This window comes from Dendrobates tinctorius, unplaced genomic scaffold, assembly GCF_039654945.1.
Source record: "Dendrobates tinctorius isolate UK_male_01 unplaced genomic scaffold, ASM3965494v1 ptg000224l, whole genome shotgun sequence".
Taxonomy (NCBI): Eukaryota; Metazoa; Chordata; class Amphibia; order Anura; family Dendrobatidae; genus Dendrobates; species Dendrobates tinctorius.
The window spans coordinates 3,101,228-3,116,159 of NW_027361891.1; the positions used below are offsets into that span (position 1 = coordinate 3,101,228).

Genomic DNA, 14,932 nt, shown 5'->3' on the forward strand with positions numbered 1-14,932 from the left:
CTCACTAAGCTCGAGCTGTTTGCCAAGGCAGAATGGGCAAGAATTTCAGTCTCTCGATGTACAAAACTGATAGAGACATAGCCTAAGCGACTTGCAGCTGTAATCGCAGCAAAAGGTGGCACAACAAAGTATTAAGTTAAAGGGGCCGAATAATATTGCATGCCCCACTTTTCAGTTTTTGAATTTCCACAAAAATTTAAAATAACCAATAAATTTAGTTCAACTTCACAATTGTGTCCCACTTGTTGTTGATTCTTCACCAAAAATTTACATTTGGCATCTTTATGTTTGAAGCATGATATGTGGGAAAAGGTGGAAAAGTTTCAGGGGGCCGAATACTTTCGCAAGGCACTGTATATATATATTCTATGTATAATATATATATATGTATATATATATATATATGTGTGTATATATACACACACATAGACACATGTCATTGAGACACACATATCTATATATATATATAAAAATGAATGTATGTATGTGTGTGTCACCAACCAATCACAAAGCATCTTTCATTTCAACAGAGCTGTTCAAAAGAAGCTCAGCTCTGATTGGTTGCTATGATCAACAGTTTTCCTTGCAAACAATCACTAAGCATCTCTCATTTCACCAGAGCTGGTTAAAAGTAGCTGAGCTGTGATTGGTTGCTATGACTAACAGTTTTCTCACTGCATGACAACACCTCAGCAGACACTGATATGGTGGGAGAAATCTAGCATCCCCAGGAACATAAGCTCCCAGCCATTTTTTTCCTCCCAGAAAGGAGCACAGAGCACATGACAGAAATTAATCCCCCCCTCCCGTGGATCATTGGTATGCAAGTTAGGGCAAATCCACTTAGCACTCTGGTTCTGACCCAAGGCCCCTCTTAAAGGGATCCCCGGTATGGAAGTGAGGGCAAATCCAATCTGCACTTTGGTACTGACCCCAGTCCTCTCTTAAAGCGATCCGCGGGATGGAAGTCAGGGCAATTGCCTTCAAATGCTCTGGTACTGACCCCAGGCCTCTCTTAAAGGGATCTCCTGTACAGAACTTAGGACAAATCCCTCAGCGCTCTGATTCTAACCCCAGGGTTCTATTAAATGGATCATTGGTATGCAAGTCAGGGCAAATCCACTCAGCGCTCTGGTTCTGATCCCAGGCTTTCTTAAAGGGATCCCCGGCATGGAAGTTAGGACCGTTCCACCCAGCGCTCTGGTTCTGACCCCAGGCTGACGGGTTGATGTGGGATATTAGGGGTAGTAGTCCGGTGGCACTGGCTGACGGGATGATATGGGATATTAGGGGTAGTAGTCCGGTGGCTCTGACGGGAATGATGTGGGATATTAGGGGTAGTAGTCTGGCGGCTGTGACGGGATGATGTGGGATATTAGTGGTAGTTGTCTGGTGGCTCTGGCTGACAGGATGATGTTGGATATTAGAGGTAGTAGTCCTGCGGATGTACAGGATGATGTGGGATATTAGTGGTAGTTGTCCAGTGGTTCTGGCTGACAGGATGATGTGGGATATTAGGGGTAGTAGTCCAGTGGCTTTAAAGGGATGATGTGGGATATTAGTAGTCCGGTGGCTCAGGCTGATGGGATTATGTGGGTTATTAGGGGTAGTAGTCCGGAAGTACTGGCTGACGGGATGATGTGGGATATTATAGTGAATGTGGCTATGCGGAATGGGCGGGGCTATACACTTATATATATATATATACTGTATATATATATATATATAATCATTATAATTTGTTATAACTAACTGTAGTTAGTTACTATACCCGGGCAGCATCGGGCTCTTCAGCTAGTGTATATATATATTGTTAGGTAGCGCTGTCATTTACTTAGGGATTTTCCATCAAATCATACAGTCCTTGCGGTTTATTCACGCCTCATAAACCACAGCAGCAACAGAAAGTTCACTTAATAGCATTACCAGCATAGCGTCCATTATAATGCTTCACTCTTACTATCAATGTCCAGTACGCAGGCTCACTTAGCCTCACAATTATCTCACCCACGTCAGGGCTCCTCATGCGGCTGCAGCATTCCGCACATGTTCGTTCCCTCCAGGGAACTCTCAGGCACACATCGCCATTGCTCCCAGCCACTTCACACGTGCTGTCTGGGAGGAAGATCCATCTCTGCAGGACCTTCCACACTGGACCAACCAGGTCCCAGCATTCACCACATGTGACCTACCCTGGCCACATTATATGGTCTATAGCCACGCCCACCGGGTCACATGACTATGACCTCATCACAGGTCCTTCACACACTTACATAGCTTTTTAATACAGGCGTTTTCAGACACACCCCTGGGTGGGTTTGTAGGTAACTGGTTCGCCCAACTCCCAAGTTACCTAGAGACTTCTCCCTTATACCTTGAAATAACACCTCAGCAATACCATTGCTGATCAATACGCATAACTAAGTCTCCATCTCAAAGCCACCCCCTTTGAGATACACAACCATCCTTCAGGATTCTGCCACTCATCCTCTCCCTTGGAACCTCCACACAGCGCCCCCTAGCTGACATAGTGGTTACTACACCACAATATATATATATTTTTTTTTTATATAGATTTAACTGAAGCTATCAATTGATTTATCGGCTATTATGCTATGTAGAACACTATGAAATATAAAAATATATATATATTTGTATATTTCATAGTGTTCTACATAGCATAATAGCCGCTAATTCAATTGATAGCTTCAGTAAAATCATTACAGAACCCGACATATGACACATGGTTTACATATAGTAAACCATGTCATATCAACACGATTTATATATGTCAGTGTTTGCTTAATTTATTAGTTTGTGTTAGGAAAAATTTGGAACTCTAGGGGTTAAATTTAAGGCTATAATCACAGAAAAAAATTGTGTGGGCTCCCACGCAATTTTCTCCACGAGAGGGAAAGCCAGTGAGTCAGGGCAGATTTTAATAGCCTAGAGAGGGACTATTGTTTTTGGGCCCCCTTGGCTAAAAAAACTGCCCCCAGTCACCCCAGAAAAGGTGTATCTATAAGATGCGCCAATTCCGGCTCTTAGCCTCTCTATTCCCATTGCCTTTAGTGGTGGCTCATGGGTTAATAAGGGGTTAATGTCACCTTGCTATTGAAAGGTGACATTAAGCCGGGTTAATAATGGAAAGGTGTCAATAAGACACCTATCCATTATTAATCCTATAGTAGTAAAGGGTTAAAAAAATACACATAGTAATCAAAAATTATTTTAATGAAATAATTACACAAAGTTTTTGACCAAATTTATTATGCTGCCATTCCAACGGAATCCCTTGTTCTCCTGTAAAAAAAATAAAATAAAAAACCAACAATATCCATACCTCTCCGCTGTTCAGTCAGGTCCCCTACTGCATTCCATCACAAGGGGTTAACTAGTTTACAACAGGGACCGGTAAACCACTGCAGAATAAATTAAATCATGTCTGCGCAGGCACCCCGGCTGACTGGAGATGAACTTATTAGCATGGGAAAGTTTTTGAACTTTTTCCCATGCTCCTGAGTTCACCTCAGGTCAGCTGGGGACTCCTCACAGCCTCAGTGACTTAAGCAGTAGTCACTGAGGCTGTGCGGAGTCCCCCGCTGACCGGAGGTTAACTGACAGCGTGGGAAAAAGTTCAGAAACTTTCCCACGCTAATCAATTCAACCCCGGTCAACCGGGAAGTGTTGTGAACTCATTTTCTGGTCTGCCTCTGGTTTCTGGTGATGGAGCTGGTTGTGCTGACAGAGGAGTTGTGAGTTCTCTTTCCGGGCTCCCTCTGGTGGTGGCAGGAGGTAGTGAAGCTGATCTAATTAACAGAGATCTGCCACCTGATAATGAGGAAGAGGAGTGGACATCTGGAGTCTCAGACTGGATTTAAGACAGCCGACTCCCTATGCCCATGCTGGTGATTTTTTCCTGCCTCCTGAGGTCTTAGTTTCCGAAGCAGACCAAGAAAAAGTATATGCAACAACTATAGGGATCACCACCAATATTTATAATGCAAAAATATATATTTTATTTAATTGCAGCAACCATAACATACATACACATGGTTAAAAACAATTAAAATGTTTGTGCAAAAACAGACATTAGAAAGTGAACAAAGAAAATTGGGTCATAATCACATATAATTCAATATTTAAGGTTCCAAAACCCCAGACAAAATACAATTTGAGTGTCCCAGGGTGTATGGTAATAGAGCTTGGAGTACCATTAATAATATTTTCTGATGGTTCCCTGTGTAAGCATGCGTCTAGCACATTTAGTATGTCTATGACAGTATTTATTTGTAAACAGCATGCATACAGGTATCAGTACTTGAAATATTGTAGTATAATAATATATATCCCTATGTAGTGGGACTTCATTAATTAATGAGCATTTGCACTTTTGTATTTTGTCTGGGGTTTTGGAACCTTAAATATTGAATTATATGTGATTATGACCCAATTTTCTTTGTTCACTTTCTAATGTCTGTTTTTGCACAGACTTTTTAATTGTTTTTAACCATGTGTTAGTATGTAGTGGTTGCTGGAATTAAATAAAATATATATTTTTGCATTATAAATATTGGTGGTGATCCCTATAGTTGTTGCATATACTTTTTCTTGGTCTGCTTCTATATAGTCCTATATGCATTGGGAGATCCCACATACGATATCATTTGAGATGGTGCCCATTTACCTTATTGTGTTTTAGGAGGTCTTAGTTTACAGCTCAGTTCCTGCCATCGCAAGCTAAGTTGTCTTTGCTAATGTTCTCATTTGATTTGGTTTGGTCTATTCAGTTTTTTGTGTGGTCAGCCAGCCCCGGCTGGGGCTGTGCTGAATTTCCACTCTTATGTCACTGTATGCGCCAGTTTGCTTTTTGTCCCTTATTAGATTGGCCTCTTTTTGCTCTGTTCTCAGAATATGCCAGAGTGTTGATATAGTGGGAGAAGTCTAGCGACTTCAGGGTATTTTTTGCTATCAGAAGTGTTGGACATTTTTGCAGGGTTTTTTGACGTGATTGCAGACAGTATCTTTCCTTTCCTGTCCTGTCTAGTTAGTGTGGGCCCCATCGTTTGCTCAGTCTATTTTCCTACCTGCGTTTGTGTTTTCATCTTGTCTCACCGACAATATATGTTTGAGGGCTATCTATTCCTTTGGGGTCTGCTCAATGTCAGTCAGTGGTGCAGCATCAAGCAAGCAATATATGGAGAGTTGTGGTGTTGAGAAGATGTTAGTCAGTAGGGTAGAGGGACATGACACGTACACACAAGTATACTGTCTTTTATCCCTGCAGTTATTACTATTGTTAATCACGTAGCTCATATAAATTTACCAGCACTTCTACACTGTGGTCCTCAAGTTTGTAGGTGGCTCAGGAGCTGAGCCCTCTCCATATGTGGCAGATGCCAGCTATGTTGCACATGTGTCTATAACAGCAGCGACCAGAGATTATGCTGATCGCTGCTCTTTAACCGTTTAGGTAGTGTTATCAATCTCTGATAGTGGCTTTTAACCCCTTACCTACAATTAACGTAATATTCCGTCCATGTGACCATGGACCTAATTACCATGGACGTAATATTACGTCATCGCGATCAGCGGCGCCCACGTGGTGAGCGCCGCTGATCGCGGCCGAGTGTCAGCTAATTACCATAGCTGACACCCGGCACAATGTGTCAGGGGTGGTCACGGACCGCCCCCGACATGTTAACCCCTTGCACACTGCGATCAAACACGATCGCGGTGTACCGGGGGTTAAAGGGAAGCATCGGCAGGGAGGGGGCTCCCTCCGTGCTTCCCTGAGCCCCCCACGGCAGCGCAATGTGCAGCGCTGCTGCGGGGGGCTCCTTTCCTGCAGGTCCCCGGATCCAATATGGCGACGGGGACCTCCAGGGGCCTGCAGGAAGCTGGCTTCCTCAGTGCCTGCAAAGCGCAGGCATGAGGAAGCCTGTGCAGTGCCTGTGACAGATCGCTGATCTGTCACAGGACAGTTATGTCCCCCCTGGGACATTGTTATAAAGTAAAAAAAAAAAAAAAAAAACAGTGTAAAAATAATTTTAAAAAAATCGCTAAATAAATTAAAAAAAAAAAAAAAAATATTCCCCAATAAATTCATTTTTTGGAAATAAAAAAAACAAAACAATAAAAGTACACATATTTGGTATCGCCGCGTCCGTAACGACCCGCCCTATAAAACTGTCCCGATAGTTAACCCCTTTAGCGAACCCCTTAAAAAATAAAAATAAAAAACGAAGCAAAAAATAATGATTTATTATCATACCGCCGAACAAAAAGTGCAATAACGCGCGATCAAAAGGACACATATAAATATCCATGGTACCGCTGAAAACGTCATCTTGTCCCGCAAAAAACGAGCTGCCATACAGCATCATCAGCGAAAAAATAAAAAAGTTATAGCTCGCAGAATAAAGTGATGCAAAAATAATTATTTTTTATATAAAATTGTTTTCATTGCATAAAAGTGCCAAAACATAAAAAAACGACCCAAATGAGGTATCGCTGTAACCGTACTGACCCGAAGAATAAAACTGCCTTATAAATTTTACCGCACCCGGAACGGCGTAAACGCACCACCCAAAAGAAATTCATGAAACGCTGGTTTTTGTAAATTCTGCGTCCCAAAAAACGAAATAAAAAGCGATCAAAAAATGTCACATGCCCGAACATGATACCAATAAAAGCGTCGACTCGTCCTGCAAAAAATAAGACCTCACATGACTCGGTGGGTCAAAATATGGAAAAATTATAGCTCTCAATATGTGGTGATGCAAAAACTATTTTTACAATAAAAAGCGTCTTTTAGCGTGCGACAGCTGCCAAACATAAAAACCACCATAAATAGTAAATCAAACCCCCCATTATTATCCCCTTAGTTAGGGAAAAATAATAAAATTAAAAAAATGTATTTATTTCCATTTTCCCATTAGGGTTAGGGCTAGGGCTAGGGTTAGGGCTAGGGTTAGGGTTAGGGCTAGGGTTTGGGCTAGGGTTAGGGTTAGAATTGGGGGTTTCCACTATTTGCGCACATCAGGTGCTCTCCAAACGCAACATGGCGTCTGATCTCAATTCCAGCCAATTCTGCGTTGAAAAAGTCAAATGGTGCTCCTTCCCTTCCAAGCTCTGCCATGCACCCAAACAGTGTTTTACCCCCTCATATGGGGTATTAGCCTACTCAGGACAATTTGCAAAACAACTTTTGGGGTCCTATTTCTCCTGTTGCCCTTAGGAAAATAAAAATTTGGGGGCAAAAATATCATCTTTGTGGAAAAAATTTTTTTTGTTATTTTCACGCCTGGGCGTTATAAACTTCTGTGAAGCACTTGGGGGTTCAAAGTTCTCACCACACATCTAGATAAGTTCCTTGGGGGGGGGTCTAGTTTCCAAAATGGGGTCATTTGTGGGGGGTTTCCACTGTTTTGGTACATCAGGGGCTTTCCAAACGCGACATGGTGTCCGATCTCAATTCCAGCCAAAAAAGTCAAATGGCGCTGCTTGCCTTCCAAGCTCTGCCATGTGCCCAAATAGTCATTTACACCCACATATGGGGTATCAGCGTACTCAGGACAAATTGCACAATAACTTTTAGGGTCCTGTTACCCTTGGGAAAATAAAAATTGGGGGTGAAAAGATCATTTTGTAGAAAAAATATGATTTTTTAATTGTACCGCTGTACATTATAAACTTTTGTGAAGCCCTTGTGGGTTCAAAGTTCTCACCACATATCTAGATAAGTTCCTTAGGGGGTCTAGTTTCAAAAATGAGGTCACTTGTGGGGGGTTTCCACTGTTTAGGTACATCAGGGGCTCTCCAAACGCGACATGGCGTCCGATCAGAATTCCAGCCAATTTTGCATTGAAAAAGTCAAACGGCGCTCCTTCCCTTCTGAGCTCTGCCATGCGCCGAAACAGTGGTTCCCCCCCACATATCAGGTATCAGCGTGCTCAGGACAAATTGCACAATAATTTTTGCAGTCCAATTTCTCCTGTTACACTTGGTAAAATAAAAAAAATTGAACCTGAAGTAATTTTTTTTGTGAAAAAAAGTTAAATGTTAATTTTTTTTAAATATTCAAAAAATTCCTGTGACGCACCTGAAGGGTTAATAAACTCCTTGAATGTCGTTTTAAGCACCTTAAGGGGTGCAGTTTTTAGAATGGTGTCACTTTTGGGTATTTTCTATCATATAGACCCCTCAAAGTGGCTTCAAATGTGATGTGGTCCGTAAAAATAAAATGGTGTTGCAAAAATGAGAGATCGCTGGTCAACTTTTAACCCTTATATCTTACTAACAAATAAAAATTTTGGTTCCAAAATTGTGCTGATGTAAAGTAAACATGTGGCAAATGTTACTTATTAACTTTTTTGTGTGCCATATCTCTGTGATTTAAGGGCATAAAAATTCAAAGTTGGAAAATTGCGGAATTTTCAAAATTTTCGCCAAATTTCTGTTTTTCTCACAAATAAACGCAAGTTATATGAATGAAATTTTACCACTAACATGAAGTACAATATGTCACGAGAAAACAATGTCAGAATCACCGGGATCCATGGAAGCGTTTCAGAGTTATTACCTCATAAAGGGACAGTGGTCAGAATTGTAAAAATTGGCCCGGTAGTTAACGTGCAAACCACCCTTGGTAGTGAAGGGGTTAAATATGAATCAAATTTCATGAATGACTTTGTGGGTTTATTTTAAGGTAAATGCCAACAGCCATGCCGTAATGGAGGAAAATGTAGTGGCAAGAACAAGTGCAAATGCTCCAAGGGCTACCAAGGAGATCTGTGCTCAAAACGTAAGTCATAAATTTTAATCATGGATTTTATTCACAATATAATCACCAAAACATAACTGGTTGTATAATCATGCAATGTGTTTAATTATATTCACTTGTTATACATTTATTGAATATTTTCATATATGTTTTCATTTAATAACAGTCCATAGCAGTTATTCTGTTAAAATAGACAGCTGTATTATGGAGAGTAGCATAACTGGCATTTACCTTGCTTTGTTTTTATGCAGCTGTTTGTGAACCCTCATGTGGTTCACATGGAACCTGCATTGAACCCAACAAATGCCAATGCAAGGAAGGCTGGAATGGTAGATACTGTAACAAAAGTAAGTAAGAGCTCAGTATTCTATTTATTTCCAGAACTGATGGGTATTGCTAGCTCTTAACCATGTTCCGTTAGGATAGGATCTCAAGTGCTTTACTTGATGTGTTTTTTTGCATAGGAACATGGTTGACATTGAGTTTTCTGACAATTAGTTGATTAGAAGGATCATTACCACATGTGTTTCACGTTATTTAAAACTACCTAATACATTTGGGTCATACAGTAAAAAAAAAGACACTATCAAAACAATGCCTGTTTATGTCAAAACCTCATGCAGTCAATGGCATATGTTTTTTGCATCCCAAAATTGAAAAAGTGGTTTATTTAATACTAAAGTCTCACATCTATAATAGCCGCATAGCAGTTATTCCCACCAACTGACTATAGTCCATACAAAACAGAAAATGACAATTTCTTTTTCTTCATAATCTATCTTAAAATATTTCATTCATTATATATAAACACAAGTAATAAAAATAATTTTGCAGTATATTCACCACTGTGAACAAGTCATCCAGACAGCGGTTTGGGCTTGAGCAAGCTTCCGATTTACAGACAGACCCAGGGTGGAGGAGGAGGCAGATCTGGTCACACACTCCTTCACCAGCAACCATTTTATGGAGAGAAATGCTGGTCAGTTTGTGAGATGAGGAAAGCCGCAATAATAAGGAAAAGTGGCCAACGTTTTTAATAGTCTCCAGATAGCAATATCAGTTTAGCAGTCGCGAGACAATATACTGTCTAACAGCCGCAGGGTCTCGAACATATTATTGGAGCATGCCCAAGACACTCGGTTAGCACCCGATCATGCTGTGATAACACCTTATCCAACCACATTCGCTCATCACTATTAGCCATCTGTTGCTTTTTGGCATAAAAAAGTTGGGCATTTCACAGCACGTTTGATTTACTGAGCAACTTTTTATGCTTCTCCTAACACTTGTCTATGGGGCTTGGTGGGGCCAACAATAGGTGCAACAGTGACCCCAAAAATTGACCATAATTTACACAAGAAATTGAATGATAGCAGAAATATACCCCAGCTCATAACCGGCATAGAGTGTAGATTGTGGCGCATGCACAGCTCAGAATGTACCAAATTTATTAAGCGCTATTCTTTTACTAAATTTGACGCATCTCACTTCAGTGTGCTCCTGGTTAAGACTAACATGAAATGTCAGCCTTAGGAAATTTCCCTCTTCATGTCGTGTTCCACTACAGAGTCAGATCCAAAAACTTAAGAGGGGAGCAAGAAAACCACCTCTTTGAGAAAGATTTTCCTGTGTCCATCTAAAGTGATCCAATCCCATTTTGGCACCACACAGACAGACCCCACACATACCGCAAATAAAGCCATGTGAATGTAGCCTCAGACTGTATTCATGTCATGTTTTTATTTTGATTTCAGCAAAACAAAGTCATCAAGTCATGACAGGTCCCTGTAGTTAAATGACTTATTCCATAATATAGACAATTAAACAACCACATGCTTAGCGAGGATGAACTATGTAAATGCCTTCTTCTACCACGTAGATCTGTCATAAACACCCCAGACTGTGAATTGCCATTTCCCAGTGTTAGGAAAAATAACATAGAGTTAGGGTTCTTTTTACCTCCATAAGAGGGGCCAGACCACCACAGACGTTTAGACTGGCTGGGAAGTTTTGGCTTCCTTCCAATGCAAGCTTTTAATCAGATATGCTGGCAGATAATGATAGGTACTATTATGGAGAGTGACAGGACTTAAAACAAGCCGGTGCTTATGTATTCATGCCCTGTGCAGAACTGTTTACCAAATCTGTAAGTATGCTGAGCAAACAGTGACATCGTGTAGAGTCATAACATAGACGGAGCAATAGCATAACAAGGGCGCTACTTTAAAAGAGCCAGAAATGGAACTTTGCTGGGGGAAAAAAAAGTTTGAGTTCCAGTGCTGGCAGAGTCATCTGTTCATATAAACCAGAAGATCATTAAATAAAGGATTGTGTATTAATTCAAAGGCATCAGCCCGAAAGCCAGCACTGTGGATAGCTACATTTTCAGATTAATTTCACATCTGAAATTCTAAAGTATAAGTTACCTTTTGATAGTAACAGGGAATAGAAAAACTTTTTATCAATCGTCCTTAGTCTAGCCTAGACCTCCATATTCCACAGACCTTTGTATTGTACTCAAAATAAATACATTTTTACCATCCATAAGACACAAAAAATGTTTCCGATACCTTTCTAATGTTCCTAATTAAGTCCAGTTGCTAAACATATTATTTATTGAATAGCTTTAATTACAGACGTTGGCATCATCAGTGGGCCATAGCAGTATAGAACAAGTCCTCCTACCTAGTTTCTATTATTACACCACAGGTCAGTAACCCGTTTAGGACTGGGGCCATTTTGCTGAGTTCCTAACCATGCACAATTTTGGGTTTTAGCATACTTGTGCTTTTAATGGCTATAAAAAAAAACATTCTCAGATATTTAAATAATTTTGATTCTTTTTGTGATATATGGGTCTATTTTTTATGGCCTTTTTATTCCTTTTTTCGTCTTTTGTTTTATAGTCTGTGAAAATAAAATGAAAGATAATGTATTTTTTTACATTTTTTTTTTACGACTACAAAAGGCCGCTAAAAGTAATTTTAAATTGTTTTCTCTTTTCCCTATAAATAATTTTTATATATGGAACATATTTTTTTTTTATTATGAATCAGTACCAGTTTGTTTTAGTTTTGTATTTTTTTGTATCTTTTATGTTATTTTATTTTACAGACTACTTAAAAAAAATTTTGTGGCATTTTAACATATTAATAAATTTTTTTTTTGCTGATTTTGTTAGTATTTGGGGATGGAATATCAGCTCTAATTACAGAGAAAATTCAGCCTCCTGGCTGAAAGCAGATCTGACTGAGTTTCCAAGGACCCAGCTGCTCCTGCTCTCTCCCTACATGCAGCTAAAAAATATTAAAAAATGGAAGGTTCGTAGTCTATGTCCACGCAGCCAGCTGATGAAGAAACATCAAGTGCGCGTTTCCAAGTGTAACCCATACGTTTTTGTATCCAGAAGAAGGGGGTTACACTTTGGTTACACTCGGGTGACCTAGTCCAACCATGCTGCGATCACTGATTGGCAGCTTTCTGTCAAATTATATACATTGTACACAGAAAGCTGCTAATCAGTGGTGTGATTGGGGTTATACATAGGGAGCTATGATAGATCTGCAGCATTGAAAACTGTGATTCTATTATAACTAGACATGAGCGAGCCTGAACCTAAAACTTTGGAGTTCCTTCCAGACAGTTAGTGTCTGATGCTAAACGCCAAAGATGGACTTCCTCCAGAAGTCCGTTTTAATGTTTATAGCTCTAGGGGAAGTCTGGGGATGAGAAAGAGATTTTCCAGATCCAACGATTGGGTCTTCATTGTTTTCTATGGGGTTCAGGATCTAGTTCAAGTTCAGGTTTAGTTCTGGTACCCCAACCGAACTTTGGACTAAAGTTTGCTTTGTGTACCGAACCCGAACTTCCAAGGGTCCACTCATCCCTATTATAACTGCTGCACCCAATACAATAATTGAAACATTGCTGGAATCAGAGTTCCTGTCCCTCCCTCTTGCTGCTATCAGGTTACATTTTGAGGCTGAATAACTTTCCTGGCCATGTCCTACTATATCGTATCAGGGGAGAGGGTCAAAGAGCTTCACCATAGCGATGAATGGCTGTAGACTGAGGCTGGAAGTAGTAAACACGAGGTTGGTGCCGATCCTGCTGGTGAAGACAGACGTAAACAGTGGAAAAAAGGGATCTCTCCGGCACACCAACAAGGTAAGTAAAAATTGTTCTTTGTTCAGGCATTAAGTGCCTATGACTAAGGGCATAATACCGCACCAGAAACGCGTCAGGTGATTTTAATCCCTTCCCTGTTTTTACCTGGCACTTTATGCCTGAATAAGGAACAATTTTCACTTGCGTCGTTGGTGTTCCAAAGAGATCCTTTTTTTCCACTGTATCATATCAGCGTTTATTATAAGAAAGCTCCAAAACAAGACTTGCAGCACTTTCAAAATGACTTATTCAGGGCAAGCTTTCAGTTGCATCAGGTTTTTTGAATGGAAATGAGAAATGTCTCTACTTACTGACAACAAGCAGGGTTATTGAAAAATGTGAGAGATTGAAACACAAGTACAGTGTATTAGAAATTTTGTAGACCTTTTAATATACATCTATGAAGCTATATTTATATAATTAGATAATCCCATTATTATGTATATAATACATAAGAATACACAAACTCAATAAGAAAATTGAGAATGTGAATAATTCTAATTTATGTTCTCCGGAACTCATATTTTTTTCAGGGTATGGAGCCAATGTTATGAATGCCATGAGGCCAACAGGCACCAAGAACAGGCAGCACACACCTTCACCTAAAAGGACTGAAGACAGGCATGTTCCTCCTGAGTCTAATTATATCTGGTGAATACCAGCACTTCCGAAAACTTTTACAGTGCACAAAGCTCACAGCTTCCATTAACTTTCCTTGTGTTGGATGGTATCATGTTCATTGCAGTTTACTGGTCTTAATTTCACTAGCTTCATCATTTTGAACCACTGAGATAACATTGACATGTGATTCTTGTATGCGCTGTTTAACAGTAGGTTTCTGTTTGTTCTATTGTCCCAGTGTTTCTTAATCTATGTAATATATGTCCACTCTTCAGTATTCTAATAATAAAACCTAATTTTAAGGAGTAATAAGGTAATACTATTTTGTTTTACCCATTTGTATTACTTTGGTAGGTTTTTAATTCTCTATATGATCTTTTCATCCTCACACGTTTCCATACTCTGAATATTTTTGGCAACTTAAAACAAGTAAAAGGATTTAAAGCTAAATTAACGTATTTATAATTCATTCTAAAGGGCGGTCAAAATTGTTTTTCGTTTCTAGAATGTGTCATTTAATAAACTAGTATAGAAAGTGCAGATTGTGTAAAGATATTCTTCATATCAATAAATTAATCTTACAATAGTCTATACGCAATAAACATGTTACATAAATTGTATGCAATACATTTATGTCATTAATGCTGAATGTGATTAACTGTTCCCAATAAGTTTTAAGCTCAAAAACCTATTTAGGCGGGTCACACTTGCGAAAAACTCGCACGAGTCTCACGTCTCAGTACCCAGCAATGCCGCCGGCACTCGGGACCGAAGGGCTCAGCTGCATAGAAATACATGTAGCCGCACACTCCGCTCCCGAATGCCGACGGCAGTGCCGGGTATTGAGATACGAGACTCGTGCGAGCTTCTCGCAAGTGTGACCCCGGCCTTAAGCAGTGGCTACAAGGAGAAAATTACATTTTTTTTTTCCTTTCAGTCATCGGCTGTTACAATCACTGCTCACTATACAGTAAGCCAAACTGTTATAACACCCCCAGCTCTTCCATTGACAGTTTGTTTGCTCTACACACATGCTACAGAGCAAGTTGTCAATCAATGTGCTGGGGAGTGGTCACAGTGTAAAGAGTGATGAGTGTAACCATCTTGCTCCACTGGTTGGCTTCAAGATGACTAGAGGGATGAAGATAAATATAAACAAGGCACTGCAGGGAGCCAGCTGTCAATCAGCATGATGCCAGTAATAACGCCCCCATCAACAGAGCAGAACAGAAGAGAAGCCTCTGCTCTATCTGCATGATGTCAATGGAAGCTAATGAATTGACAAGAGTAGAGTGTGACCACTCCCTGCTGACAGAGATTGGTGTGGGGCGTAATAGGCAGGTAGTTAGCAACTGCCTG

General features: G+C 40.1%; 1 protein-coding gene across 2 annotated transcripts in view; it reads left to right on the forward strand.

The window, feature by feature from the left end:
- WIF1 (WNT inhibitory factor 1) overlaps window positions 1-14,111 on the forward strand; it is a 270,043-nt gene extending 255,932 nt beyond the window's left edge. For both annotated transcript variants that reach the window (XM_073555448.1, XM_073555447.1), the window contains 3 exons: window positions 8,711-8,806; window positions 9,037-9,132; window positions 13,486-14,111. In XM_073555448.1, the coding sequence (XP_073411549.1) occupies window positions 8,711-8,806; window positions 9,037-9,132; window positions 13,486-13,607 (314 nt within the window). In that variant the 3' untranslated portion in view covers window positions 13,608-14,111. The remainder of the gene's footprint in view (window positions 1-8,710; window positions 8,807-9,036; window positions 9,133-13,485) is intronic.
- The last annotated feature ends 821 nt before the right edge of the window (window positions 14,112-14,932 follow it).